Consider the following 27,847-nt stretch of genomic DNA (forward strand, 5'->3'; position numbering starts at 1 on the left):
AAATCCACATCGTTTTATTAGGATTTTCTTTGTGGGAAGCTGCAGCCCCGAGTCATTGGAGAGAGATTAAATCTTATTTAGAGCCACGAATGGAGATACTTAGTTCTGTGTACAGTAGGAATTGTTTGTGACAGCAAAATGAAGCCTTAGCAGGTGAGCCTTAGTTCTCTGGATTCTTCATAGGCTTCCCCATTTACTCCAGCTTTTAAGTTCAGGGGTGATCTATAGTTAGATGCAGAAAAGGATGAGGAAGGAAATTAAGAAAAAGTGGTATATGACTCTGGGTTCATAATAAATCTCTAGTGACTCTTCCCCAGATATTCTTCCAAGAATCTCAGAATTCTTTGTGAGCTTAGAATCTCTCAAACTGTTTTATGAAGTGCTCTTTTTGGAAAGGTATATTAATTAAAAGTACCTAGGCCCGCCCTGGCCAGTTTGGCTCAGTGGTTGGAGCATCGGCCTGCAGACCAGAGAGTCCTGGGTTTGGTTCCTGCTAGGGGCACGTACCAAAAATAAATAAATAAATGAAAGTACCTAGGTCCTACATTATTCTGAATCCTTGGAGATTGCACACTACTAGGTAATGTAGGAAAGGCTTTGCTTAGTCCATCAGTAAAGCCACCTGTTCAATGCAGTTATCCAGCATTTCCCAGGCTCCCCTCTCCCCACCCAGCACATCTGTTTAGGATCACTGGTGTCATGTATTCCCCTAATATTCCTAAGCTCACATAAGAAAAAATTGGAGGGAACTAAAAAAAAAAAAAAAAATGGCTCTCCTTCCCTTCTTTATCAGCCTTAAACTTCTTGACCCATCATTTTTTTGGTAATATCTTCAACTCTTTTGCTAATATCTTCAACTCTCTTGCCTAATCTCTCATTGCATCTGCTAAGATAGTTTAGTCACATTTTATATCTTCTCCTTCCTATGCCCACACTAAATATGTACATATAACTATGATTAAATTTAATAGCTTCATACCCTAATTATTGGGAGCAGTTTGCACATTAATAATTTAAATCTTAATACTTTGCCAGTTTATAGAGATGTAAATGAAGAATAAGTTATAGTCCTACCTTCTCACATACCTTATAGTTTATCTCCCTAGTCTAATTAAGGAGATAGTTTATAATCATTTATTTAATAGTATAATATGTTATTAATGGCAAAATTAATTAGAGCTGTTATAAATTAAGAATACACTTAAAACAAATAATTACTGTTGACAGTAGAAGTATAAACCTCATGTGGATAATTGTTTGCTAGGAGTTAATTAATCCTTTAAGAAAATTAACTGAAGTTCATTTATACAGTGATCTGTACAAACATCTTTACTGCAAGTGACTCGTGTTTTGTTTACTCATATGTTGGTATTTTCTAAACTAAATATTCCTCAAGGAGAGAGATTTTTCTTAAGGTGAAATGAATTATTTTTTCATTTCCTCCCCTGATTTCTCTATTACTCTGTTGGGTGCCTGAGAAAGTTGTGTGGAATTATAAGTTTTTGTAGAATGTGGCCTAATTAGAAAGACACATGTGCCTACAACTCTAAAGTGACAAAGAAAGTCACATACGCCAGTTATTTTTTTTCCCTTCTCTATTCTGTAAGAGGAAACATGCGGGCAGACATTTACTTCACTGCTTCACTTGGGGCTCTTTGTCACTTAGCAGGGTCCCTAACTGTTATCCCAGAGCCTCCATCAGGCTCTTCTTCTCCTTTATCTTCCTGCCTAGAAAACCTTAGGAGCTTAGGTCACCATTTCTGATATTTGGAAACAACTAGGCATTACGTTTTTGTGGTTATAATTGTAGTCTTGCTATATGGATTGAGAATTATCTAATATAATTTTCTTTGGCTGTCTTGTTTAGGGGTTTAACTGTTGGGCTCAGGAAGCAGAGCAAGCTCTTTATTTTTAAGTATCTCTCTAAGTTTGCTTTTTCCTCTTCATGAGACACAGCACGCATCATCATTTTTCACCTGGACTGGTGAAATAGACTAGTCTCACACACACTCTTACCTTACCTCATTTGCTCACCATGCTGCATGCAGAGTGAGCCTTTAAATATGCAAATCTGATTATGTCACTTCTCTGATAAAATCTTTCCTCTTAGGCTGGTATTACCTGACTTCTTCCTGCATCTTCAGTCATATCTTGAACCATTCCCTGCCTACCCCATGCCCACAGCTCAGCTCAGATGTTTACTCAGAATCAAGTTATATTTAAAGAGACCTTCCTTGACCTCCCAAGATCAGGTTATATCCCTCTGAACACAACTCAGAAGACACTGTCCTCCTCCACAGCTCCCACCAGAGATTTAATTGTTTACTTGTCTGTTCATGACTGTCTCCTGTCCCCCAGCTAGACTCTATACTCCATCAGGTCTGTTTGTTCACCTCTATCTCCCCCTCAGTACCCATAGTGCCTGTTATTTAGTAAACAGATTTATTTAATGAATGAATGAGTAATCTACCAGTCAGTTAATCCTTGCTTTCACTTCTTGTCTGTGCAGGCTTCCTAATTACTATAGTCTGCTCATGGCCTCAGGATACTTGATTTCACAGTTAACCTGTTGAGTTGTCAGTAGCTCCATTTATTAAAGAAGTATGAAGTAGATTCTGTAATTATTTCTGTTTTATTGATGAGGAAAATAAGGCTTAGTATAAACCAAGGGCTTGTAACTTTACTGTTACAGGATCTCTAGTGAAGATAGTCTGGGTGAATCTCTGGTCTATGTCAGAAGTTATGTAATGGTCATCTCATGTTATCCTAAGACTTGGAACTGATAGACTGTTCCTCATCTGAGACGACTGTTGTTTTTTCTCATTTTATACAAATATTAAATGGAGGTTCTTATTTAGTAGGGAATAGGAGTCAGATTTATTAGACTCTAAGTTACGTGCTCTTTCTACAGCTCTTTAGAGTTCTGGCTAAACGTTCTTAAATTTTGTTATGAGCAGTGAAATTGTCCGTGTCACTCGCATTCTCTAACGGCCTCACACTCCCTGATGGAGTGATGCCTAGGCATCCCTTTATAGGCTATCAGCTGTAAAGATATTCTAATAAACAAGATTCTCTTATTTTTTTAAATGTTTTTTATTGATTTATTAGAGAAGAAGGGAACGAGAGAGATACATTGATCAGCTGCCTCCTGCACGCCCCCCACTGGGGATTGAGCCCACAACCCAGGCATGTGCCCCGACCAGAATTGAACCAGGACCTCTCAGTCAATGGGACAATGCTCAATCCACTGAGCCACACCTGCCGGCCAAAATTCTCTTCTGACCAGTTAGACAAGAACCCTTTGGATCCCCACTTTTAGTAGTTAAAGAGTCCCTTAATACGTATACCTGGGATTTACAGGTGACCTTCCCATTATTTGAGTCCAGTGGGACAAAGTTAGTCATCAGAGTCCCAGTAGTTCCATCTGGAGTTTTTCCTTGCCTAGAGAAAGATTATCCTCATACCCATTGTGGGGGACTAGTTGGAAAGACATTGGCCATACCACCATCAGTAGCTTCTCTGGCATAATAACCAGATCGGAAAATTTTTTTCTTTTGCTTTGAAGAAGCTGAGCCTTTTCTTGTTTTTTTTTTTTTTTTTTCCCTTTAACCTCACCCAAGGATATTTTTTCCATTGATTTTTTTCAGAGAGAGTGGGAGGGGGGTGGGAGAGAGACACATTGGTTGCCTCCCACATGCACCCCGACCAGGGCTGGGGATTGAACCTGCAACCCAGGTACGTGCCCTTGACCTGGAATCAAACCCGAGAACCTTCAGTGCACAGACCGACACTCTAACCACTGAACCGCACCGACCTGGGCCTTTTCATCTTTTTAAAGTCAGTTATGTACTTTTGAGGCAGGACATCCTTGGTTTAGGGTCATAACCTCTATCTTCATGGCTCTGAGAGAGTTGTTAATTTCATATACCCACTTCCTCTCCCTTTCCCTTTTCCCCTTTCCTCTTAAAACTGTTTTTACTTAGACATGCTTATCTGTTAAGAATCTGTATTTGGTCTTGCAATTACAATCCAGTATTTCTCTTCTAAGCTTGACCTCACTTCCTGCCTCCTGATAAAAGAACTACTAATCAAAGATTGTAGTAATTAATATGACAATTAGTTTCTACCTTTGATGAAACCCCACAATTTTATGAACTCTAACAGCTATTGCATATTCTGTTCCTTTTCTCTATCACAGTCTGGATTTAATGCTCTTGAACTGTATTCATTCTGTACCTGATCCTTAAGCATGAGTAGAAAAAGCAGAATTAAGCCTGACTAATAATGGCTTAGAGAAATGTGGTAACATGCCTATCTTTGATTGAGCCTAAACCTAAAGGCTCTCTCCTAATTCCTCATGTAATAAGGTAGCCCTAGTGCTTTCTCTCAGGAGATAGAATGGTTCCCTATAGCAAAGTGGGTTTGTGAGTCAGATAGCCTCACTGGAAGTGCTCAACCTATTGAATGAATATTGCAGATCAAAATTGTTTTACATCTAGATTAATGCCAGGTCACCATTTTTTTCACATTATTTTTGTTTTGTTAATTTTCCAGACTTTTTGAAAAGACCTCTAGAGAGTTATGTGAAAAAATTAAAAGTACCAGTTCATGTAATTCGAATGGAACAACGTTCTGGATTGATTAGAGCTAGATTAAAAGGAGCTGCTGTATCTAAAGGCCAAGTGATCACTTTCTTAGATGCTCACTGTGAGTGTACAGTGGGATGGCTGGAGCCTCTCCTAGCCAGGATCAAACAAGACAGGTAATTTTCTGGAGTCTATAAACTTGTTTTCAGTGCATTTGTCCTAAACTATATGGTAAGTTCTATATTTGTGAATAAATTCAAAAATAATTTCCTCAGAAGTTTCCTTTAAAATACCCATGAAGAGCCCTCTAAGCTAATTATGAAGAAAACCACATTCTAATGTCTGGAAGGAATGTTTGCAAACTTTGTTAATAGGATGGATTAGGAAGCATGTTGTTAAGATGTATATTGTGTATATACTCTGGTCACTGAGCAGGAGCAGAACAGATGGACAGTGAACTCAGGGAAGGTAGGATACAATCATTTACTTGTTCCTACCCTTTAAAACTAACACTGAGGCATGCAGGTCATCCCATCTCTGTCTGCATCCTTACTGGAACTGTAGTACAGCAGGAAGTAGAAGGGGGGTGGGGAGATACATGTTACATCCTGAAATGCTTAATTGCGTATTGAAAAGCACCAAGAAGAGCTTTGGGAACTGCATGCCCACTGTCTGTCATAATGCACATTATTTATTTTTATCCTCACCCAAGTGTATGTTTTATTGAAATTTTTAGAGGAAGGAGAGAGAACCATCTATCAGTTGCCTCCCATACACGCCCCTACCAGGATCGAACCCACAACCTTTTGGTGCATAGGACGACACTCCAACTGAGCCACCTGGCCTGGGCCATAATGCACATTTTTAAAAGAATGATCTGCTGGGCTGTGGCTTATATTGTGTATCAGGAGTGCACCTAATACACAAAATAAGCCAGACCTATATTAGTTGAATTTCTGTTTGTCATCACAGTTTGAGCTAGAGCCTGTCTGTGTCAACTAAACGCTGAGGTTTAGATTTTAGCAGGCTAATCTTTACTAGTCAAGTGGAGCATAGTGCAAGTTAAAGCCATTACATCTTTTCTGTTAGCAACTGCTGGACTTAAATCTTTCCCTGTTTAAGATGAATAGGAAAAACCAACTTAAGAAGATACAGCAGCTTCAGGAAGACCATTGCCTGAAGAAGGAACAGAATATCTGTAAATTGTTTTCTATAAGTAATAGATGACTGATTTAGGAAGTATTTGCTTGCATAAAGACTACACTTAACCTTTATAAAGCAGGAGTCTACAACCATGAAAAAGCAGTGTGAGGTGACACAGAAATGGGAAAGGGTAATTGGCTGAAATAATAATTACAACAACTTCATTTGGGCTGTAGGGTAGATTAGGGATCCCGAATAACTTTTCCAGCTGAAAAGCTAAAATGCAAAACAAAACAAAACAAAAAGGTTTTAAGTGCATCGCTGACTTGGCACCGAAGTTGAGAACAAGTGAGCAGTTCAAGCACTAAAGCTTTCACTTGTATGGTTTCTGCAGAACTTGAGCTTCTGCCTTGAAAGACAGAGACAACAAGGCCTAGGCCCTGCCTAAAGTGGGAAAATGAATAGCAAACCCCTGTATAAAGCTAGGGTCATGACATCAGTACCTCAGTGTAAGTGAGAAGGAGAAACAAATCTCTCCTAAGAATTTATAAAGAGAAAATAGAAAAATAGAGAACCAGTTCAACTCTTTTTTATGAGACTAGTATAACCTTGATAGGAAAACCAGAAAATATGTACATTGAAAATTACTCAAAACTACTCATTAGTGCAAATACAAAAATATCACAGTACCAGCAAACTTAGTCTAACGGGGTGGGGGGGGGGGCAATTATATATGAGCACATATATATCATATGACCAATTGGTTTAGGTTAATATAAAACCAATTTATATATTATGCCCCATTAACATATTTCTGAAACTATGATTATCCATCATTAAAACTCTGTGATCACTTCAGTAGATACAGAAAAAGGGTACATTGATAATTAAAACTACTTAGCAAACTGTTGTAGAAGGGAAATTTAATAATCTCAGAAAGTACATCTTAAAACAATACCAACAGCCCTGGCTGGTTTGGCTTAGCGGTCAGAGCGCCAGGCCTGGGGACCAAAGAGTCGTAGGTTCAGTTCTGGTCAAGGGCATGTCCCTCAGCCCAGTTCATGAGGGAGGCAACAAATCTCCCCCACTCCCCCGACTCTATCTGAAAATCAATGGAAAAATATCCTTGGGCAAGGATTAAAAAATAAATAAAAAGCAACAAATCTTTAGCAAGCTAACACCATATTAATGGAGAAATGTTGAAAGTATTTTTTCAAAGATGTGGAGCAACATAAGGATGCCCTGAATTACTGCTGTTACTCAGGATTATTAGAAGATTTAGGTTTTACATTGATACAAGAAATAAATAGTAAGTATTGGAAAGGAAAAAAAAAAATAACAGGTGTTATCAATTGCAGATGATGTGTTTTTTCTTTTTTTTTTTAAATCCTCACCCGAGGACATCTTTTTCATTTTTTGTTCAGATAGAGTGGGAAGAAGAGAGAGAGAGAGAGGGAGAAACTTCGATGTGAAAGGGACACATCGAGTGGCTGCCACCCACACAATCCAACCAGGGCCGGGGACAAACCTCAACCAAAGTACATGCCCTTAGTGGGAACTGAACTCCGGTCTCTCTGGACCACAGGCTGATGCTCTAACCACTGAGCCAAACCGGCCAGGGCCAGAGTGTTCTTTCTATAACGAAAAATCTATGCATAAAATTATAGAAATAATAATTTAGCAATATTGCTAAACATAAGATCGATCACAATAGAAAAGGCAGGCAGTTGCCTTCTCTTCCCCAGCAAGAAATAGAACATATAATTTTTAAAAAAAGAAATACCATTTATAATAGAAATGGAAATCATAGGCTATAGTTTAGGAATATGTTTAACAAAATATAAATGAAATAGAAAACCATTGAAATTCACTGGAAAATAATCTAAGTAGAGAGAGGCATAATGTTCATGGATAGAAGATATCAGTTCTTGCCCTGGGCAGAGTGGATCAATTGGTTGGCTTCGTCCTGTGCACCAAAAGGTTGCCAGTTAGATTCCTGGTCAGGGTACATGCCTGAGTTGTGGGTACGATCCCCGGTAGGGGGTATTTCACCCTCACATTATGTAGATGATTTTCTCTCTCCCTTCCTCTAAAAATCAATTTTAAAAAATATCAGCTCTCCCCACATTAATCTATAAATTCAAGCATTTCCAATTGAAATCTCAACAGAATTTGCTCAGAGAAACTGGCTAATTCTAACATTTATAGGGAGATGCATATTAAAAAAAAAAATTGCTAAGACTCTCCTGAAGAAGGGGATTCAGGTACATTGGGGCTTGTCCTAGCAGATACCAAGTCTTACATTAAAGCTATATTAATTAAAGCAGCGATGTATGATACAGGAATTCACAAATTGACCAGTGAAACAGTAGTGTTTAAAAACCACCCATGTTTATATGGAAACTTTATGACAGAAAAGGCACTGATAATTACAGCAAAAGAAAAAAAAAAAGACCATTATATAAACAGTGTTGGAACAGTTGGTTATGCATAAGGAAAATAAATGAAGTTGGATACTTACTGCATATTATAACCCAAAATCAATTCATTGAGCATTAAAGACAAATAGAAAAGCAAAATTATAATTCTTTTTGAAAACAATATAGGAGAATATCTTCATGATTTGAAAGGAGGGAAAGATTTGGTAAATAAGACATCAGTTGGAGGAGGAAGATATCACATACTCTAAAATGTGGCTGCCAAGGGCTGAGTAGGGCACCTGTCCTTAGAAAGGGCTGTGATCATGGGTGAGTGTTTTCAGGTTTATAACAAATATCACATTGTCAACTGAACAAATTTTAAATGTGTATGATCAGACAATTTGATCAAATAACACTTGTGAAGGAATATATCCTTTTTAATAATTACAAAATTAATTTTTTTTTTTTATTCTCACCCGAGGACATTTTTCAATATTTTGTTCAGATAGAGTGGGAGGGAGAGAGAGAGAGAAACATCGATGTAAAAGGGACACATCTAGTGGTTGCCACCTGCACGACCCAACCAGGGCCAGGGACAAACTGCAACCAAGGTACATGCCCTTAGCGGGAACCGAACCCAGGTCTCTCTGGACCGCAGGCCGACGCTCTAACCACTGAGCCAAATGGGCCAGGGCACAAAATAAATTTTAAAATCCTGAGATACAATTTAACATTATATTAGGAAACATGTAAGAAAATGGTATCCAAAGTTAATACTATTTTAGGGAAACTGTAGGGGAAAATATATATGTAATTACATTTATCACTTTTGGAAAGCATTAAAGAGTAGTGCCACAAAGAAGTTCCTTCTTTTAGTTCAGTAATCTCACTCCTGGGAGTTTCCTCTTAAAGCAGAAGTGAAAATATCTATATGAACATGTTCACTTGATACCTTCATTGCAAAAAATCATAAGGAATACACAGATGTTTAAGAATTGTTTATTATGAAAATTATTAGCTTAAAATGATTTAATATGTAGTTAGTAAAAGTATTTTTTAAAACCATAGAAGTATTTGCAGTATTTTTATATGTGCCGGATGGTTTAGGTACTTTGTCTGTAGCACCTTTGCCACAAGCATTCTGCTGTGTGACTAACTGGCTGTAAGGCAATTTTCCCATAAAAAGATTTAATAGCTGGTTAACAGTTTGGGGTTTTTTGTTTTTTTTTTATTTCATTTCTCTATTGATGAATCAATCAGCTGTAGTAAAAAAGGTAAAATGGCTGGTTAACAGTTTTGGTTTGTTGGTTTCATTTTTTTCATTTCTCCATTGACAAAGTTCTTAGAGTTACTTTTTTTTTTTAATCCTCACCTGAGGACATTTTTGCATTTGTCTTCAGATAGAGCAGGAGGGAGAGAAGGGGGGAGAGAGAGAGAAACATCGATGTGAGAGAGACACATCGACCCACAGAAGCCCAACCGGGGCCAGGGACAAACTGCAACAAGGTACCGAACCCGGACTCTCTGGTCCGCAGGCCAATGCTCTAACCGCTGAGCCAAACCGGCCAGGGCTCCCATTTTTATATGATATGTAAATCTTAGCTCTCCAATGGTCTGTCTATACAGTGATAAGTAGACATGGTGGTAGTCTTAAAATAGTTAGCATTTCTTTCAGATGATAGTGATTTGCCCCAAAAGTTGGTTTTTCCTATTTTGAAGCACACTCTGTTGGGAGGAGAAAGAGAGGCTGAGAGCCCTCTTTGAAGTTGGAGAGTAGAACCCACATTTTCCAGAGGTCGAATCCACAATATAAAATCAGTTATTTGTGCAGTATTGCCATGAATCTACACACATTTTAAATAAAGTTTTTAAAATTTTGTTATTTATATTTTCATGTTTTATTATGTCATATGTTTTAATGTCTTTTATCATGGCCAATTAGTTATGCATTGAAAATGCCCGAGCAAACACATTTTCAGCAATGCCTACAGTGAAAATACCAGACATGGTGGCAGTTTGGTGGCAGATATGTATAAATGAAAAAGAAATGGAAGATTATCAACAAGTTATAAACAAATATGATAAATAATCATGACACTAGCTTGATAGGATACAGCAGGAAATCTTTTCACCATAGCCTTTTAACAGTCATTATGGAATATATTCTTATTTTAAAAACACTTAGTATTTCCAGTATTCTAGTAGACCTCAAAAAGGAAAATTTTTAAAGATTTAAAATTTTGCCTTTATGATTTTAGGAAAACGGTGGTGTGTCCTATCATTGATGTGATCAGTGATGATACTTTTGAGTACATGGCAGGTTCTGATATGACCTATGGTGGATTCAACTGGAAGCTCAATTTTCGCTGGTATCCTGTTCCCCAAAGAGAAATGGACAGAAGGAAAGGTGATCGGACTCTTCCTGTCAGGTAAATAATTTGTCAAACATTTTCTCTAGAATGTTATTGGCAGGAGATTGTGAAGTTTTGGGAATCATATTTTAAGGATTATAAGTGTATTTTGAAGGACATGAAGCATATAGGTACCATATATATAGTTAAGAGCCATTTTTCATATATATCATTACTTTAAAGAGGGATTTTCCCCTTGATCAATTAATAAAATTAGAATTTTTTTGTTTATATAAATCTAGTGCACATGAGAAATGATGGTGCTGTGCATATGTTCATTCATTCCTATATGAACAACATTTTGCAATTCTTTGTCAGATTTATGCTTTAATTCAGTTGTTAAGGATAATATTGAACTTGAATCGAACTACTCCTTAATTGTAAGTGTTAATATGTGAAAACATTACTTAAAATTGCAAATACTAGAAAATATACCATAATATAAGATTATAAATTCAGACTTGCACCATCTGGATGATATTGACTGACTAGTACGGTTAAAAAAAACTTGTTTTAAATATAAAAATGACTAGAATTGACAGACATGTAAAAAAGAATTTTCATTAATGTACTTCTGAATTTTCTTTTGTTCTGCATTTGGCCATATATAGATGTTTTTTCAGAAAGGGGTAAAAATCTTCCTGCTATTTAGGATCTTTAAATTGAGACCTTGAGCTTTCTAATCCATCCTGGGATTTATTCCAGTTGCACCAGCCTACTGTTGTTTCTGTAGCAAGTGTCGTTCTTTCCAAACCAGGTTTTTAGCTTTCTCCTATCCTGGGCCTCTCAGATCTGCCTTCCCTTGAATTCAAGTCCATTTCTGACAAAGTACAAGAGAGGTTTCAATAATTCTGATCTTTCCCACTCATTTGCTGACAGATAAAATTACCACCTAAGCCAAATGTTCCTAAACATTTCATAAATGATGGACTTCTTTGAAAAATCTGATAAATGCTATGTCTCCTCCGGGGGCGGGTGCACATATTGCAAATAGAAGATGTGGCATATAATTCTAGAAAACTTAGACATACCCCAAAACCCAGGTCAAGAAACCCCTTTACTAAATGATAACTCTGGGTGTTGGCCTATTTCCTTTAACTCCTACTATGTTAGACGTTTTCTCTTCTAAAATCAAAATAAGTCCTAACTTATTTTGTGGAAACTCTTTCTACTGGAAAAGCAAATATGCCACCCTCACTAGGGCATGGAATGAGTACACAGTTGAGTTACAGAGGTGGCCCAAATTATCCTATAATTTAACCTCGATGGTGTGTCTTCTTCCCTGGAATTTAATTGTTTTCTCCTAGCTGGAGCCTATTTTTTCTTCAACTCACTCCAAACCTCTTTCATTATCATTTCTCTGCTAAATTCCACCTATTCCCACCTGCTCTGCATACGTGGTCCATGTTTTGATAAACTGGGCTCCTGGTTTGCTGAGGATATACCATACTTGGTCAGGATGATGATTCCTTTGGAAGGATATATAGATTTTATTCTGTACTTCATCTCCTTCTTTCCTTAAAGGTCTTTATTAAGTATAGGGAAAGCGCCATGTTGTTTTCATCCTGTTTAAACTTATATCTTTGCAATATTTGCCACTCTTTAGAACCTGGTGTGTTATAGTTGCTAGAAACTATGGAGTAGATGCACTCTCAGAGGAGAGGATTTTGAGAAATAGCTTCAATTTAAGGAGTTTCTGGGTGGATGCTCAGTCAGGACCTGAGGACCAAGAAAAGTATTAAAGACCGGAAGAGCCCTTGGAACTGGAGAGAAGGATGTCCAGGCAGAAGTGGTGACAGCATGACCAGGGTGCCAGATCATGTCTGAAAACCAAGTAACAGCGTAAAAACAAAGAAAACCCCAGGGAAGCTATGAATGTTTCTGAAGAGTGTAAGAATAAGCATTTATTCTGTAGTTTTAAAATGACTTTTAAAAACAAAAACTGATTGTAAATGTTAAATTGTTACAATTAACAGTATAATATTATGGTTGAATTTCAGAACACCTACAATGGCAGGAGGCCTTTTTTCAATAGACAGAGATTACTTTCAGGAGATTGGAACATATGACGCTGGAATGGATATTTGGGGAGGAGAAAACCTAGAAATTTCCTTTAGGGTAAGTAAGTAGTTCCCTTTGAAAAAAGTAATCTATTTAAACTTAAGTATGGATATGCTTTAATTGTTCATATTATTGCTAAATTAAAAAAAAATGAATCTAGTATGAGTTTAACCAGACTTCAGAGCCTTTAGTCCATTAAAGGTTGGCAGAACTATTAAGGGTTTATTATAAACTGTTTTAAGCAAATAATTCTGTTATCTTAATAGTCTACCTATAAAACTTATACAAGATTCCCTGTTTGTTTTAAATTTCTGTTATTTTCAAGGAAGTAATTCAAGCTCTAAAAATAATCAACATATTATGTAAATGACATTCTGTATTTCTAAACATAATCAATTTTTAGACATATAACTTATAGTGGAAACCACACTCTAACTGCACTGTAATCTAAGCCAGCTAGTTACTTTAGTGGATATCTTTGCCCTCTTATAAAAGGAGAGGTTTGGACTCCAGATCATCGCAGAGATCCTATCCAGCTTCATCATTTTATGATCCTTGGAATATGTTAAAGTAGATACACTGAATGTTTAACGAAATCAAAACTTTTCAAAATACGTTTTAATTGTAAGCAGTTGGTAGATTTTTAGCTTGTGGGAAAATGTATTTTGAAAGGAGCAAAAGGATAATTTCATTAAATAAGGATGTGAAACCATACTTGATCTTTTATCCCCTTTTTGTTTTTATGCTTACAAGGACAACAAAGTGTGCTGTTACTGTCTCACTGAATAACTTGTGAGAGATTCAGTTTAGATTCCTAGGTTCTATTCAGTGTACAGGCTATGACACAGGTTTGGAGGAGGAGGAGGAACAAATAGGACGAATCTGGCTGAATACTCCGTGGTCTAAGTTTTTTTTGACCATGAACCACATTAATAAATACATTATTCATTATAGACACATAACACACAAAACAAACATTTCATGAAACAGTATGTCCTTGTTAGCAAGTACTGGTTGCAATTCATCAAATTTGAATTTATGATCCTTTTATGAGTCATGGTCTGCAGTTAGGAAAATACTGCCCTAGACCTCATGTTTTTTCTGTATTTAGCCTTTAACCTATCTTCTCTGAATTTAAACTTCAACTCTGGCTTAATCAAGACTAAAAATTAGAGAATGGCTTGCTCCTGAGGAAGTACTGGTTTTATGACCATATAACAGGAGCTCTACTATGTGCCCTTGAATCTGTGAAATTCCAAGTATGAAATTCAACAGATGCAAACAAATTTCTTTTTAAACTATCAGTGTTTAAAACTAGTCTTCTTTGGTGTTGTGTTCAGATTTGGCAATGTGGAGGAACTTTGGAGATCGTTACTTGCTCACATGTTGGACATGTGTTTCGGAAAGCTACACCTTACACGTTTCCAGGAGGCACAGGACAGATTATTAATAAAAATAACAGACGACTCGCAGAAGTGTGGATGGATGAATTCAAGAATTTCTTCTATATAATTTCTCCAGGTTAGCATTATTTTTGCATTAGAAATACAAGACTAACTTTCTTGTCCCTGACCCTAATGCCTTCTGAGGAGAGGTAAGAAGAGGTAGGAAAAAGCTTTGAGCAGAGGCGAAACAGTTACCTGCATAAGTCATCGTAAGAAATAAATGAAATCATGCACAGTATAAAAAGGGCATAGCAGCCCTGGCCAGGTTGCTCAGTTGGTTGGAGCATTGTCTCGTACACCAAAAAAGGGTTGTGGGTTCTGTTCCTGGTCAGGACACATAACTAGGTTGCAGGTTCAGGGGCAAGTACGGGAAGCAACTAATAAGTGTCTCTCTCTCCCTTTCTCTCTAAAAATCAATAAAAAACATATCCTCAGGTGAGGATTTAAAGAAAGCACTTAGCAGAATGCCTGGTATAATGTGTTATTAACAATAAAATGAATTATCCAGGTCATTATTGCAGAAATTACTGTTAGACCAGGTGTTTTCCTTGTGTGTGTGTGTTAACCTAATCTCCACATTAAAGTTGATATGAAAGGACTGAGAATCTCAGGGCCAGTCCAGAACCCAGTGGCATGCCTCAAGGGAATTTTCTCTACTCTTAAGTTTTGTGGGAATAGCTATTCCATCAGCTGTACATCTTCCTGACAGTGTTACCATTCCATCTTCATTTTTTAATTATACAAGACTGTCAAGTGGCAGGGTGCACAATTCAGTGAGTTGTTTGAAAGAAACCTGATGGAAAACAATTGTCCTATTTGATTTCTGTTTAATATTTGGGCAAATTAAATCTCAGTTTTTGTTTTTGCCTTAACATATTAAAGTTTGCTGATTACATGTAACTTTTTTTTTCTTTATTGATGTTACAGAGAGAGGGAGGAAGGGAGAGAGAGAAACATTGATTGGCCGCCTCCTGAATGCCTACCCCCCGCCATGGGGATTGGGCCCACAACCTGGGTATGTGCCCTGACTGGGAATTGAACCAGCGACCTCTTGGTGCATGGGTGAATGCTCAACCACTGAGCCACACCAGCCGGGCTATAACTTACATTATTATTAGCATGTATATCGTTCTCACATACATTTATTTATTTTTTGGAAAAATATATACTAATATATTTCCTTGTTTTACACTTGAGAAGTGGATTTATGATATATCACAGGTATAGTCACACATCACCAAAATGGTGCCACTTTTCCCATTCCTCTGGCTTAGATGTAAATACATAAATAGAAATGTGTTACCCAACAGAACATTAGTAATTCAGTCATTTATTTCTTTTAACAGGTGTTACGAAGGTAGATTATGGAGATATAGCATCAAGACTTGGCCTAAGACACAAACTCCAATGCCAACCTTTCTCTTGGTACCTAGAGAATATTTACCCTGATTCTCAGATTCCACGTCACTATTTCTCTTTGGGAGAGGTAAAAAAAAATGTATTCTATGTGGTTATTACATTCTCACTTATATATCAAAATCAATAGAGGTTAAACTTCAACAAGGAGTACTTAGTACCTTCATATTAAAATTACATAATCACAAGTGTGGAAAAATTCTTGTTAGTTGACACAGTCTACTTCATAACTTGAAACCTTGTTAATTTTTATCATGTTATGTTTTCTAAAAGGGTTCTACCCCTTTTATAGTTGTACTTTGTTACAACATATTAGTGTCTTCCATAGACTTCTCATTTTAACAAACTGACCCGTTTAATTGAAACCATATACTCCTATAGTTAATGTCCTAGTGTTAATTAGCTGAATCAAATCTTGAAGAACTTCAAAGTAATATAATAAATTGTAAAGAATTGCCAAGGAAACTTACAAGATCATTTGTAATTAATTGTATTTTTAGCACTCTTTTTCTTTTTCCTTGTGAGTTCTAAATCTCAGTTTGGACAGGGAGGTTGGTAAGCATGTTTGTTTCTGATAATGACTTTAGTTAATGCTCTTAGAATTCAGCAAACAAGTTTTCTTGAAACCTGAAATTCTTAATTCTTAGTTAACACAGGTAGTTGTGCTTTGGAGTTTGGCCTTCGTATCTTTATGGGTGCCCATAGTATAGGGTTTGGTGTGAGAGAGACTTGTCTTACCTCTGGTATAATTACCAGGATGGTCACAAGAAACAGTTTCTTGTGCCCTATTCCTCAGCATTCCTACAGTGTCCCTAGCCATCCAGTCTACCTCCCAGCCAAAACTGTGGTCTGTGTATAGGATATCCAAATAGGTCCTTCTGTTTAGCCCAGGCATCTGATCAAGTCAAGGAGTCTGTTAGTTTCTTAGAGCTTCCATAATAAAGTACCACAAACTGAGTGGCTTACACAGTAGAAATTTATCATCTCACAGTTCTGAAGAGTGGATTCTGAGATCAAGGTGTGGGCAGGTTTGCTTTCTTCTGAGGTCTAAAGGAGAGCTGTCTCTTCCTTTCCCTAGCTTCTGGTGGTTTGCTGACAGTCTCTGGTGTCTCTGCCTTCATCTTCATTGTTCAGTGTGCATGTCTGTCTCCTAATTTCCCCTTTTATAAGGACATATTGGATACATATTGGATTAGGACCCAGCCTAATGACCTCATTTTAATTTGATTACCTCTCTAAAGACCTGTCTCCAAATAAGGTCACATTCTAAAGTATCGGGTTAGAATGTCAACATATGAATTTTAGGGGTCACAGTTCTACTTGTAACAAGGATGGAACTAGGTGGGGCTGGGTTACAGTTTTAGGAAACCTCGTTCACTTCTGGCTCATGTGTGTTTTTTAGGTCTGGTCCGCCAGGGTTTTGAGTAATGGCATAGCAGCACCTCTATCTCTGCAATCCTGAAAGTTTTATCTTTCTGAGGTTTTCAGGATAGTACTTTATCCTCCCACCTTACTGACTAGGGAGACCGTGGAAGATTTCATTCTGCTTTTAGATCCAGCTCCTTGCTTACCCAGAACTCAGCAAATGTCCCATCAGGCAAATGGCATTGCATTTGGGCCTCCTCTAGTTTTTTATGTGTCCTACCAGCCTCAGAACCAAAACACCACTGCTTTTTCCAGCCACGGCCTGTCCTCAGCCTGTACCATGAGCAAATGCCCTCTCAGAGGAAGACAACTGGTGATTGTCAGCTGTTGTTCAGCAAGGGTTCTTTCCTTTCTGAAATTATAGTTCACCTCGTCCTAATTGCTTCCATAGCCTCAAAAATAGATAGGACTTTTGCAATTTCACTGTTTTCTCCCCTAGTTGTTGGAGCAGCAGTATTGTGCTGCTATGTCCCAATGAGAAGTGTTTGTCCTTCTCTTCTTTACTTCAGTATAATACCCCGAACTAGTGGGTCAAAATCCTAGTTGTCCTTTCTCAATAATCTTCTAACTCCCCAAGGTTCCTGTTTTTATTAGGCCAAGGCAGTAATTTACAGTGTTCTGGTCACAACCCAGTAGTGGCTTATAAATCACTTTAGCTGCCTTATGACCACACTTTTTATAATCTAGAGAAGAATATATAAAAGTTCATTGCTTATATAAAGGAATTTTGTTCTACTGGGTCAATCTGCAATTCATTGTAAGTCTTTATAAACTTTTAGAAAGCACATGAAGCCAGATTGGGGGTGGGGGGAATCCAATCTTTCTACCAAAGAAATTGACAGTGTTTCCTTTAGTAAGTCACAGCGGCAACTAATGCTGTGTGTGTGTACAGGGCCACAACCAGGCCCCATCCCAGGATTGAATCTTCCTGACATTCAGGAAAAGTTACCCCCAATTTATACATTGTCATCTCTTTATTCCTTTCATTCAGTCAACAAATATTAGAGTACCTGCTATGTGATAGGTACTGGGAATACAGCAGTGCTTTTGTGGGTTTTACAGTTCCTGGAGGAAGACAGATTTGTTTTTTAAATATACAATGTCAGGTGGTTCAGAAGGGATAGGGAATGACTGGTGGGCATGAATGATAGTGGTGCGCTTTTATGTAAGGTAGTTTTTGAGCAGAGATTTGAAGGAAGTGAATGAGCAAGCCATATGAGCTTCTGGGGAAAGACCACTCCAGGTGAAGGACTTGTTTCAAGAAAGAGGAAGTGGTCAACTTTTAAATGCTGCAGAGAAGTCGAGTAAGAGGAGTACTGAGGATTGGCCATTGGATCGACAAAGGAGAAGTTGTAGGTTTTCTCCATCTTAGTGTCAAGAGGGTTCCTGTGGAGATTGGTAGGGACACAATCCCTGATGGCTTCAGGGATCTAGGGAGAAAAGAAAGTAGAGATCATGAATGGACAAGTCTTGGAAGAGGTTTTATTGTAAAAAAAAAAAAAGAAAGAAAGAAAGAAATGGGGGTAGCTGGAGGGGAATATGGGGTTAATAACAGAGGGATTTTTTTTTGCTATAATGAAACTGTGCTAATGCAAATGACCCCACAAATAAAATATGAATATGCTAAAATCAAGCTACTGATTGTACTGATTGCAGGAGTCAGATGGGAAGTGGTGAGCTCCAGTGCACAGTGGAGGTGGGGGGAGGTGAAGGGAGAAGGCAGTTTATCCATTGATGAAGGTAGAGGGAATGGGGCTAGTGCAGGTCAATTGTAGATTTGGGGGCAGAACCTGGTGGTATGTGGTAGAAGTGTGAAGAAGTTCTCAAATGACTTCTGTTTCCTCAGATAAGAGTCAAGAGGTGGTATTGGTGACAGGGAGTTGAGGAAAGAATGTAAATGTAAATTAAAATGTAAATTAGAAATAGAATATGGGAGAGCAAATGGATCCCAGAGGGAGCTGGATGGTGGTGAGTTAGAGTGAAACCACTCAACCTGGTTGCCTTTCTGCCTTTCCAAGGCGGGCGGACTTCTGTGCCCATCTTGAGTAGTTACTGAGGCTGCTTCAGGATTGCAAGTTCCTTACCTCTGAACTTTTTTGTGCTTTGAGGAATTCACCTTCAAACAAGTGATGCAGTTTCTTGCTTCATTAATGACCATCTGTTTCCTTTGCTGTAGCCTCTTTATAGTCGGGGAAGGTGATGTGCCATGGGAAAATTTATAGCAGTTGCTGCTATGACTTAAGAATAGAGAATGAAAAGGTGTTTTTTTCATTTGAACTGACCCAGTTTTGGACAACACCTAGGCATTGTTAACTGGGCCAGAATATAGGCATATTACAAAGAGCCACTTGTCTAAACCATAGTAGACGATTGCCAAGGCAAACTTGCCTTTTACTTGCCTCTTGCCAGCTGGCGTTCTGTACAAGGAACAGATTTAACCCTTTGTGACCTGCTTGTTCTTAACGAAGCAGCTGATCTTAAGCTTGCATGCCCTTAATAGCCACACTATCCAGATGGAAGCTTGGGTTTCTGGGGCCAGTCATTCTCTTGTGATTATAGCTCTACCTGTGTAAGCCTTCCTTCACTAGAGACTGGAATTTAGCTTTTTAAGGATCATTTGTCACACTTCAAGGGCCTAGGGAAACCTAAAATCATGGGATATTAGAAGGTATAAATTTAGTCTCTGGTTTCACCGAGCCAAGTCTCAAGCTCCTGGAGGACCTGGAACTGAATAAATGTTTCATTGTGATATCTGACAACTGTTAATCCAGGAAATGAATATTCTAAACAACTACCACAGAAAGTAAATAATTCAGACCATTAATGTTTAGCCAGCCTTTTGGAGTGACCAGTTAGTTGCTTCTCCAGGCAGATCTGATAATCCTAAGATTTAGTGAGCATGATTCCATGTCAAGCACCAGTCTGAATGCTTCACAAACATTAACTCTTTTTAACCTCACATTAACACTATGAGACACAGGTGCTATCATCCCCACTTCATGGTGAGTAAACTGAGGCATAAGAAAATAGTTTAAACAACATGGCTCAGGTCACAGCCACAAAATGGAAGAGAGAGGATTTGAACACAGGCAGTCTGGCTCGAGAGTTTGTGCTCTTAACCACTGATCCCCTCACTCTTTCTCATGTTTTGGAGGAGGCTCTAGCAGAGATTAAGGAACTTTGGCTCTAATTTCTTGCCTGTTTCCCAAAACTGAGTGCATTCACAATTATTTTCAAATCCTAAAGTCAGAAGTAATATTTTAGTGATAGTTGTGTACACCTAAGTTGCTACTTCAGAAGGATCTGTGGACAAGGAAGGGAAATTGACAGTTATTGTGGGCCTACTATGTGTCGGTTTCTGTGAGGCCTCATTGAGAGATCTCCAAACCTGAGATAGTTATCCTTATTTTACAGATGAGAAAATTAGGTTCTTACAGCAACATTTCCCAAATACTGTGTAAAGAATGCTGGTATCTGCTGTCCCTCAAGGTGCTCACTCAATTAGAAAGGCAAGAGGTGGAGGAGGAGGGAATGAATTCTGTGGCCAAATGTGTTTGGGGAATGCTGCTTTTCATATCCTTCTGTACTGCCAGTCCCTACCCCTACCAAGAGTCACAGCATGTAAAAGACTTTGAGAAGTCCTTCAATAAAGAAACCTATTTAAATTTGTTTAACGCAGTATTTCCCAAACATATTTGATCGCAAGCCCCCCCCCCCCCCCCCTTAGTGGCACCTGTATCCACCCCTGTTCAGATTGTGGTTTGGAGAATCACTGTGTTAGATCTGATCTGCCAATGTCTCATGGCTAATAATGGTAGAGTCGGGAGTGAGGCCCATGTCTGCATGTCCTCAAACCCACTCTCACTCCTGCTAATCTGCCTCCAGATACCTTGGAAGTGTAGCTATTTCCCCAACCACTATAATTCAGATATTGCTATGATTCAAGTAGAAAACTTCCTGCTTCTAACAACTCCTTGCCCTCCGGCAATCTCACAGTTAGTTGTACATGGTGCTTATGACTGTTTTGGTTTGGCTCACTGGCAATTCTGGTTTTATAAGGAAAGATGTGTTGTTCAGTCATAAAGAAATCCTGTAAAAAGAACCATTAGTCTACAAACCTCTTCCCCCTTGAAATCATTTAGATCCCCTAGGATGTCTACTAATTCCAGAAAGTACTAACCAAACTTGGGCACTTCCAGGTGCCTTTCAGAGAGTGCCAAGGATGTGATAACGGCTCCATTAGCAGGTTTGTTCACTGTTTCTCATCATTGACAAGTAGCCCTCACAAAAGGTGGAAGACTATTTTTCTGTGTCAGCATCTAGTCCTGCACATCACTCTGGTCGCCAGTAGCTACATGTGGCTATTTAAATTAATTAAAATTAAACAAAACTAATATTCAGTTCCTCAGTCACCCTAGCCACATGTGGCTAGTGGCTACCATATTGCATAGCACAGATATAAAACACTTCCATCATCATAGAAAGTTTATTGGACTGTGCTGGGGACATTAACACAATAGTCAATATCGAAGCTAATCCATCTATCTTGCCATCATTCCACAAATTTCTCCGTGCGTGGGTCCTAAAGTTGAGGTGTTTATATTTGCTTGTCTAACCTAGTGTCTTAAAAACTCATAACTATTGTATACCCTCCATAATCATCCTCATTCTCAAATAATTTAGAATATGTACATTCTAAAACAACTTTCATATGGATGTATCATATCAAATTTCCACCCATCTTGTCAGTTATTTTCCTGCTCCATTAAGGAGAACATCAGGATCACATTTATATTCAGGAGTATCTACTCCAATGAGGAAAAGCTCCCTTTTTTTTCCATATCAAATCAGTCTTTTAGTTTAAGGGCCCATAATAATTCAGAATCTCAGTTGGCATTGGACATCCTGATAATCACCAAGTACTATGTTACCAAACAAGGGGACTTCTCTTATTTCTGTTTCCAAGATAGTCATCAAGATATAACCTGGAATGAGAATAAACTAGAAGGAATTCATAGTGTGATGAGACTACTGAGCATTCGTTGTCACTGCACATATAGCAGAAGATGGGACAGAGTCCTATAAAGAGTGGGAGAACCCAGAAGTGCCCATCTTCTCCTTAAAATATACTTCAAAATACTCCCTAACTTGTCTGAAGGTTTGCACTTTATTTTCTTTTTTTTTTTTTTCAGTTTTAGTCCTCTTTTTTTTAGAAATCCAACAAAGGAGACATTGGACTAGAACATCCTTACCTAACCAGTCTTAAATTCTTCTCCCTGATAACATACCTATACCTTTAATGTCATTCTGTATTTTCCAAGTGCTATTTTTTTCAATGACTTTTTTTTTTTTTTAATCCTCATTCGAGGACATTTTTCCATTTTTTGTACAGACAGAGTGGGAGGGAGAGAGAGGAAGAGAGAGAGAGTGAAACATCGATGTGAAAGGGACACATCGAGTGGCTGCCACCCACACAAACAACCAGGGCCAAACTGCAACTGAGGTACATGCCCTTAGCGGGAACCGAACCCGGGTCTCTCCGGACCGCAGGCGGACGCTCTAACTGCTGAGCCAAACCGGCCAGGGCTTTCAATGACTTTTAAGTGTCACATGTTGGATTATCAATTCTAGTACCTATTTGTATCCCAGTGTAAACACTGGCACAAGTATATGTCACCACCTTTCTACTTTCACCTCACTAGAAAGCTGGTAGTTGGTTAGCCTTTAAAGCTATATGGAATTACAGTTCTGAACATCTGAATCAACATTCCTAGAAAATGTTTCTTCCTAATGTTTTCCTTCTCCAAAGACTTCAAAGTCAACTCCCACCAAACCCATTCACTGGTTTTCTAAAGGACAGAAATGTTCCCTCAGCCAACCCTCTAGTCGTCCTGGTTTTTTGTGTCCTCAAGAAATCATCTTACCCCACAGATGAGGTAGTCCACATATGTTCCTACCAGGAGAAGAAGGATATTCTCTGAAAACTGTCTTCTCTAGCCATTCAGTACATAGAAGAACCAGCCTGGAGAGCAGATGTCCCCTTCAGCTACAAAGATACCACATAATTGTGAGGCCAAACAAAATCCTCTTTGCCTTCTAATGTTAAAGCCATTCAGGGACCAAGATATGAATAGCTGCCTCCTTAAGAAGTTCCTACCTCATCTCGAATGTGCAGGGCATCACTCCAGTACTCCCCTGCATTTTAGAGGAGTGCTGTCAGGTCCCATCAGAAGCCACAACCAAGTCCCTGACCACATCTTGCTGATCAAGGTTCATTGTCATTGTAACAGTTGGCAGAAGGCAGTGATTTCCAGTCCTTGAAGAAACTGTACTTCTAATACCTTATAATCAATAGTGACCCCAAGGGATAGAGATTTAGATTTCTCATGTCAGAAAACAACCTGGAATTATTCATAGGAAAGTTGTAAGAATGGTGTAAGCTGTTACATACAAAACTCATAAAATAATGCCAAGCACAGCGTAAGGGTATTTTATTTGCTATAGTTAGCAACCTCAGTTAGGGAAACAAAATAACCAATGTTGATTTATTATAAGATAGTTACAGAGTGATCAGAAACCCTATTACATTTGGGGTTTGAAGAATTGTATTCATTTTCATTAGTTAATTCAGTGAAAGAGAATTATTTAACCAAAAGGCCATTCCACATGAGAGAGAATCTTTCCTATGGCATTTATTACCTTTCTTCCGCAGCCTTTACACCTGTATTTGAAAGGGAAGAATTGAAGGGAAGGACTAGAGAATTTATGTTTTCTTCAAAAGTACAAGGAAATAATTGTTTTATATGAACTAAATTCCTTTTTAAGCAAGGTAGCCATGATCATTAAGTATTACTTGACTACTCACTAGAGTGCAGAAAGATGTTTTATGCACATTTGTATCTATAACATCTTTTATAAAATCTGTTTATGAGGTAATAGATTTCTGAATTAAAATAGTGGTTTAAAAAACCTAGTTAATTACATGGTAAAAGAATCCCTGGGTACTGATATGAGAAAGGACCCTGAGATTTCCATCTTGAAAAATTGGACAAATGATGGGATTATTAACAAAAATAGGATATGTATCAGCAGGGGAATTTTTTGGAAATTGATAATGGGTTTTGTTTTAGATAGCAATTCTCAAGGTCAAGGGTGGAGTGGCAGGGGCATATTAAAATATTGGGATGAGGAAATAGTAGCATTATACAGGGGACACACTGCAACCGAGGTACGTGCCCTTAGTGGGAACCGAACCCGGGTCTCTCTGGACCGCAGGCTGACGCTCTAACCACTGAGCCAAACCGGCCAGGGCAGTAGCATTATACAGTTGAAAAGTCCTGTTTTACATGACCTGAATTTGAGGTTGATGTAATAGCAAGATGGAGTAACTAACAGTAAGGTGGCAAGGAAGATTGTTACTATTTCTGAGCTTACTATGTGCTAGACTCTGAAATAGGTAAGTAGATGGATGCATTGTCTTACCTAACCTCAGCATAGAGCCAGCATCGTGTCCCAGTTACTGTTGGGAAATTGATCTCAGAAGTTTTGGGTCATTTGGGTTTAAACCAAGGTCACACTTATGCCAAAATCCCAGTTTTTCATAGCTATGTCTTTGTATATTTATAAAAAAAGAAAATGCATATGGAATTATTAGTATTTTATAAGGTATTGGAATAATATATAGAATGTACATTTGTTTATAAAAACAATTGGTTTGTGGTTTCAACTTGACCCCCACTTTATCCACCACACAAAATTAGTTACATTTTTTTTCCTATCTACATGACATGAAGTTTGTCACACATCTCCCTTTGGCTTAGCTGCTAACAATACCATCGTGGGAATAGATTTAGAACTTTCAAGTGTCTATTAGGTTACAACATGCTTTAAACTGCAGTTCAGAGGAATCAGTATCAAGGGGCATTGTTTAAAATACTCTTCCTAATTTTGATAACTGATTTAAATTCCTTTTATGTAACTGACAACTACCTAATAAAAGAGTGGTGTTTGCACCACACCATGCTTAGGCTCCCAATGAAGCCAAGTTCCAAACTCTTATTAGGAAATATCCACCTTGATGGCCTAAGAATTCATCAGAGTAGTCATCAAAAGCAATGCCCCTTAACTTGTGGTTAACAGTGTCCACAGGAAGTTGTTAAATTGCTTTAAATGATTAGGCAGAATAGAGCTTATTGAACTAAATAAAATCCTAGAAGAATAGCTTTAAAGAAACGAAAGAAATAAAAATTTCAAAGATTTCTCCCTGAAACACAGAAGTTATATGTATGTAAAGAGTAAGACCTTTCTAGACCACAGAATTTTAGATAACCAGGCAGCGAATTTTCCCTCCAAACTCATAGCCCTTACCTTGTCAAGCATGTGAAGTTGTTTTATAGTAGTGGGAAGTTTAGATTGATTTTAATGTATGTGTGTCTCTCTGGTTAACTTTCTTTAATTCCTGATGTTTTCATTATTCATTGTCCCTTAGATACGAAATGTGGAAACAAATCAGTGTCTAGATAACATGGCTAGAAAAGAAAATGAAAAAGTTGGAATTTTTAACTGTCACGGTATGGGAGGTAATCAGGTGAGTATTTCAGTAAAGCTTTAAAAGGGATAATTTTCAGATTCTGTCCTTTTATTTATTTATTTATTTTTATCCTCACCCGAGGACATTTTTCCACTTTTTTGTTAAGATAGAGTGGGAGGAAGAAAGAGAGAGAGAAACATCGATGTGAAAGGGCCACATCGAGTGGCTGCCACCCGCACAACCAGCCAGGGCCAGGGACAAACTGCAACCGAGGTACGTGCCCTTAGCGGGAACCAAACCCGGGTCTCTCTGGACCGCAGGCCAATGCTCTAACCTCTGAGCCAAACCGGCCAGGGAAGATTCTGTCCTTTTAATCTGATGATGTCATTCAGGAAATATTTTTCTACCTTTAAAGAGGAAATAATAAAGACCGTTAGGAGAAGGGAGCCTTCAATCTAATTATTATTTTTAAATGAAGCATTTGTAAGAACTATATTTACATTGCTGTGCATGGGGTTTATTTTGCCCTTTTTCTGTCAAACAGATGACAATACACTCAGTGTATACAGAAAACTATTTTCTTTCTGCTGTGTAAAATTAGTGGTAGCTTTTCTGAGTCAGTTAATTGTTCTCTGTTACATTAATAAAGTTCAAAATTGTGTTCCTTGAATTGTTTTTTCCCTTCCAGATTATTGGGCATATAAAATACTGACTGGTGTACAGATGTGTAAGCTTCAACAGTAATGTTTGTTTTTCAGGTTTTCTCTTACACTGCCAACAAAGAAATTAGAACAGATGACCTTTGCTTGGATGTCTCCAAACTCAATGGCCCAGTCACAATGCTCAAATGCCACCACCTAAAAGGCAACCAACTTTGGGAGTATGATCCCGTAGTAAGTTATTCATTTACATATAAGATAAAATTGTGTTACTGGGTATATTTATAGACTTTATAACTAAAAAAATGAATTCTTGGGGAGTTTGAATATAAATCAAATTGTTCTTATACTAAAAAAATTTACAGGTGGGAAAAACAATGAGTAAAATAAGCATGTTTTAATCTCCCCAGTAAGTAGATTAGTTTTGCCTCTAGTACCTTGGTCCTTGGTTGTCACTTAGTAGCCACTGTTCCCTCTGTATGTCCTCAGGCTCTGCAGTCTGGCATGAGAGAAATGGAGCCATAAATAGGCTTTTTAATTATGGAATTAAACATTTAGGTAAAAGCTGTGTGTCAGTTAATGAAATTCTCTTGATCATCATATTTCAGTGACACACACAACTTTTTTTTTTTAAATCCTTACCCAAGGAAATTTTTCTGTTTCTCTTCAGATAGAGTGGGAGGGGGAGAGAGAAACATTGACCCGAGAGGGACATATCGGCTAGTTGCCTCCGGCACGACCCCTACCAGGGCCGGGGACAAAACCACAACTGAGGTACGTGCCCTTGGCCAGAATCAAACCTGCGACTCATTGGTCTACAAGTATATGCTCTACTGCTGAGCCAAACCAGCCAGGGCTAACAAAACTTTTTATATTTATCTTGATGTCCCTCTGGAGCTTCTCCCTTTCCCCACCCAGTATGTGTTGTACTCACTCACATAGAGGTACTCCAGTAAGCCTCTCCCCTCGCCTCAGATCTGACCAACCTCCCAACTTGTGTTTTTGCTCTACGGGTCTTGAACCTGCACCAGCGTCTTCATGATGTCTTCCTCTGGTTCTTCATGTAAGGAAAGACTTTCATTCCTATGTTACGTGCTACGTGCTCTCCTAACTTTTCTCCTGTGTTGTTTGATGGCAAGTGAATGGCCAGCACTTGCACCTCCGTTTCTCCAACCCTTTTCTCCTGCATCAGCCTGATTCTGCAGTCTACTCCTGGACGTGAAGCCAGGAGCATCCTCCTCTCTTTTTCCTTAGCTTTTCATAGCATTTCCTGCTGCTGAGCTGATATTTTAAAATCCTCTTATCCATCGAGGAATATAATGAATATAACAGTCTGAGGAATAGGGTAGACCCAGAAACATGGAAGTAGGGTACAGACTGACAACCCTCCGAAGAGGGGGTGGGAAGAGATAAACCACAGAACTTATATGCATGTATGCATAACCAATGGTCGTGGACAACAAAGCCAGGGATGGGGTGGGGAGGAGGGTGTCAATGGGATGAAAAAGGAGAAACATCTGTAACAAAAATAAAAGTTAAATAAATAAATAAAATCCTCTTATCCATTGACTTTAGATACACTATTTAGTTACTTCTCTTAGCTTTTTCTCTGTTCCTTTGGTTTGCTTGCCTCACTCTACCCCTTAAATGGAGATGTCCAAAGTTATGACTTTGCTCATCTTTTCTCCCTATATATTGTATCAGTATACAAACCCAGCTGTACTTAATCATCAATCTGCTATTCCTTGACC

At 38.2% G+C, this 27,847-nt stretch overlaps 1 protein-coding gene and 1 long non-coding RNA gene across 6 annotated transcripts in view; one reads left to right on the top strand and one right to left on the bottom strand.

The window, feature by feature from the left end:
• Positions 1–27,847, top strand: part of GALNT1 (polypeptide N-acetylgalactosaminyltransferase 1) — a 104,875-nt gene that overhangs the window by 69,968 nt on the left and 7,060 nt on the right. For 2 of the 3 annotated variants that reach the window (XM_036244436.1, XM_036244435.1), the window contains 7 exons: positions 4,555–4,762; positions 10,408–10,578; positions 12,561–12,678; positions 13,962–14,142; positions 15,413–15,552; positions 25,396–25,494; positions 26,196–26,330. In XM_036244436.1, coding sequence (XP_036100329.1) covers positions 4,555–4,762; positions 10,408–10,578; positions 12,561–12,678; positions 13,962–14,142; positions 15,413–15,552; positions 25,396–25,494; positions 26,196–26,330 — 1,052 coding nt within the window. Of the gene's footprint in view, positions 1–4,554; positions 4,763–10,407; positions 10,579–12,560; positions 12,679–13,961; positions 14,143–15,412; positions 15,553–25,395; positions 25,495–26,195; positions 26,331–27,071; positions 27,138–27,847 lie in introns of those variants that run through there. The other variant, XM_036244437.1, reaches the window with a different exon arrangement.
• The window catches only part of LOC118618273, a 59,302-nt gene that overhangs the window by 22,988 nt on the left and 8,467 nt on the right, over positions 1–27,847 (bottom strand). For all 3 annotated transcript variants that reach the window (XR_004957032.1, XR_004957031.1, XR_004957033.1), the window contains exons 3-6: positions 26,534–26,595; positions 25,772–25,844; positions 25,275–25,435; positions 18,992–19,144 (exon numbers count right to left, since the gene is read on the bottom strand). This is a non-coding gene — a long non-coding RNA (uncharacterized LOC118618273). The remainder of the gene's footprint in view (positions 1–18,991; positions 19,145–25,274; positions 25,436–25,771; positions 25,845–26,533; positions 26,596–27,847) is intronic.

Source organism: Molossus molossus, unplaced genomic scaffold, assembly GCF_014108415.1.
Source record: "Molossus molossus isolate mMolMol1 unplaced genomic scaffold, mMolMol1.p scaffold_m16_p_6, whole genome shotgun sequence".
In the NCBI taxonomy this organism is placed as follows: Eukaryota; Metazoa; Chordata; class Mammalia; order Chiroptera; family Molossidae; genus Molossus; species Molossus molossus.